The sequence below is a fragment of the Beta vulgaris genome, chromosome 9 (genome assembly GCF_026745355.1).
Source record: "Beta vulgaris subsp. vulgaris cultivar EL10 chromosome 9, EL10.2, whole genome shotgun sequence".
Classification (NCBI taxonomy): Eukaryota; Viridiplantae; Streptophyta; class Magnoliopsida; order Caryophyllales; family Amaranthaceae; genus Beta; species Beta vulgaris.
Genome location: NC_079210.1, coordinates 28,958,218 through 28,961,224, shown reverse-complemented (window position 1 = coordinate 28,961,224; position 3,007 = coordinate 28,958,218). Strand labels below are relative to the sequence as shown.

General features: G+C 36.0%; 1 protein-coding gene across 1 annotated transcript; it reads left to right on the top strand.

Annotated features, from left to right (window-relative positions):
* Positions 1-1,074: 1,074 nt before the first annotated feature.
* LOC125493576 (uncharacterized) lies at positions 1,075-1,539 on the top strand. The gene has a single exon (XM_048637042.1). The coding sequence runs from the start codon at positions 1,075-1,077 to the stop codon at positions 1,537-1,539; it is 465 nt and encodes a 154-aa protein (XP_048492999.1).
* The last annotated feature ends 1,468 nt before the right edge of the window (positions 1,540-3,007 follow it).

Sequence of the window (3,007 nt, the reverse complement as noted above, 5' to 3'; positions counted from 1 at the left end):
TGGTCTTTTCATTGGAGAAATTTTGATCCTACTTGATCGGGACAAAAGTAATTGTCTTCACTAACCATGCAGGTCTCCGCCATTCATGGGCGAAGAAAGAAGCCAAATGTAGGTTGATTCGGTGTATTCTCTTATTAATCGAGTTTATTTTGGAAGTGCGAGATAAGAGGGGAACTGAGAACTTGGTCGCAAACCATTTGAGTCGATTAGTATCCTCTTATGATCTAGAACCAATTTCGGAGAAGCCAATCAAGAGCCTATTCGAGAAGAGTTCCCGAACGAGCAATTGATGGCCCTAGGATGCTTGCACCGATAATATGCAGATATAGTCAATTTTCTTGTTTCTAACTCTTTTCCTCTTCATTTTTCCAAGGCATAGAAGGATAAGCTAAATAGCGATGCCAAGCACCGTGTATGGGACGAGCCTTATCTCTGGAACCATTGTGCAAATCAAATAGTTAGGAGATGTAATCCTGATGAAGGGATAGCTTATATCCCTATCTTTTGTCATTCCCACGCATGTGGAGGTCATTTTGGAGCAAAAAGAAAGGCACGAAAGGTATTGGAGTGGTATTTATTGGCCGAGTCATTATATGGATGCATTTCATTTATGTAAATCTTTTGATAATTGTCAAAGTGTTGGGAACATATCCCAAAAGAATGAAATGCCACAAAGTGCGATTTTGTATTGTAAAATCTTTGATGTGTGGGGCATTAACTTTATGGGACATTTCCCAACCTCTTTTTGCTTCATGTATATTCTTTTAGCAGTGGATTAGGTATCAAAGTGGGTGGAGGCTAAGGCCACTCGTATTGACGATGCTAAGGTGGTTGCAAATTTAGAATTCCACGGGCATTACTTATTGAGAAGGTGACTCATTTTTGCAATCGAACCATAGTTGCGCTGCTGAAAGTATCATGTGACTCATAAGACCTCCACGACCTATCATCCACAAACACATGGCTAAGCGATGGTGTACAATCGCGAGATCAAATCAATCTTGGAGAAAACGGTGAATCCGAGTAGGAAGGCTTATAAAACCCCCATTGGAGGATGCACTATGGGCATATAGGATGGCTTATAAAACCCCCATTGTTATGTCCCCGTACCGATTGGTGTTTGGAAAACTATGTCACCTTCCAGCGGAGCTTGAGTACAAAGCATATTGTCTCGTTAAGAAGTTCAACATGGCCTTGGATGAAGCTGGATTGCGTAGGAAGCTACAATTGCAAGAGTTGGAGGAGATAAGGAACGAGGCTTATGAAAACGCAGCAATTTACAAAGCAAAGACTAAGGCACGGTCTGACAGGCTAATTGTAATAAAAGAGTACAAGGTGGGCCAAAAGGGCCTCTTGTTTCAATCACGCCTACGTCTTTTTTTAGGAAAACTGCGTTCTCGCTGGATCCGACCATTCATTGTCGTGAAAGTGTTTCCACATGGAGCCATGGAAATCCAAAGTGAAGCCACCTCAAAGATTTTAAAGGTTAACGGGCAGCGGCTTAAGCCGCACTTTGATGCAAAAAATAAAGTACATTAAACATGAATAGCAAAAATCGGCCCGAAATGACATTTAGTTAAACAAAATGGGTTTCATCTACCCAAAATGGGTTTCAAAGTATATAAATATATTTTAGTTGACTCTAACGGTTGTATATGTTGTTATAAGAGCTAAATATGTCCCAAAATGTGGCTTAATAAGAAAAACAAAGTAAGTTGAACATGAAAAGCAAAAATCATCCCGAAATGGCCTTCATTTACCCAAAATGGGTTTCAAAGTATATGAAGTGACTTTTATTGACTCTAATAGCTACAGATGTTATAATTATAGATATATATGCTCTAACATGTGGCTAAATACATAAAAACAAAGTACATTGAACATGAATAGCAAAAATCGACCCTAAATGACCTTTACTTACCCAAAATGGGTTTCATCTTCCCGAAATGGGTTTCAGATAATATAAATATATTTTAGTTGACTCTAATGGTTGTATACGTTGTTATTAGAGCTATATATGTGAAAATGGCCAAATAAAAAAACAAAGTAAGTTGAACATGAAAAGCAAAAATCGGCCCAAAATGGCCTTCATTTACCCAAAATGGGTTTCAAATAATGTGAAGTGACTTTTCTTATCTCTAATGGTTATATATGTTGTAATTATAGTTATATATGTCCTAACATGTGGCTAAATACAAAAAACAAAGTACATTGAACATCAATAGCAAAAATCGGCCGTAAATGACCTTTACTTACCTAGAGTGGGTTTCATCTTCCCAAAACGGGTTTCAAAGTATATAGATATATTTTAGTTAATTATAATGGTTATATAAGTTTCTATTAGAGCAAAACATGTGAGATCATGTGGTTAAATAATAAAATACAAAGTAAGTTGAACATTAAAAGCAAAAAAGGCCCGAAATGGCCTTCATTTACCCAAAATGGGTTTCAAAGCATGTGATGTGACTTTTCTTGACTCTAATGGTTATATATGTTGTAATTATAGTTAAATATCTTCTAACGTGTGGCTAAATACAAAAACACAAAGTACATTGAGCATGAATAGCGAACATCGGGTCGAAATGACCTTTACTTATCCAAAATGGGTTTCTAAGTATATAAATATATTTTAGTTGACTCTAATAGTTGTATATGTTGTTATTCGAGCTAAATATCTCATGAAAAATGGATAATAAGAAAAAAAAATAACTTGGAAAATGAAAAGCAAAAATCGACCCGAAATGGCCTTCATTTACCCCAAATAGGTTTCAAAGCATGTGAAGTAACTTTTCTTGACTCTAATGGTTATATACTATGTTGTAATTATAGTTATATATGTCCTAACATGTGGCTAAATACAAAAAACAAAGTACATTGAACATCAATAGCAAAAATCGGTCCGAAATGACCTTAATTTAGCCAAAATGTGTTTCATCTTCCCAAATGGGTTTCAACGTATGTGAATGTATTATACGGTTATATATGTTGTTATTAGAAGTATCCATGA

Bases quoted from the DNA above. Each gene is read 5' to 3' on its own strand.
- LOC125493576 (XM_048637042.1), top strand. From the start codon at position 1,075: ATGGCTTATAAAACCCCCATTGTTATGTCCCCGTACCGATTGGTGTTT.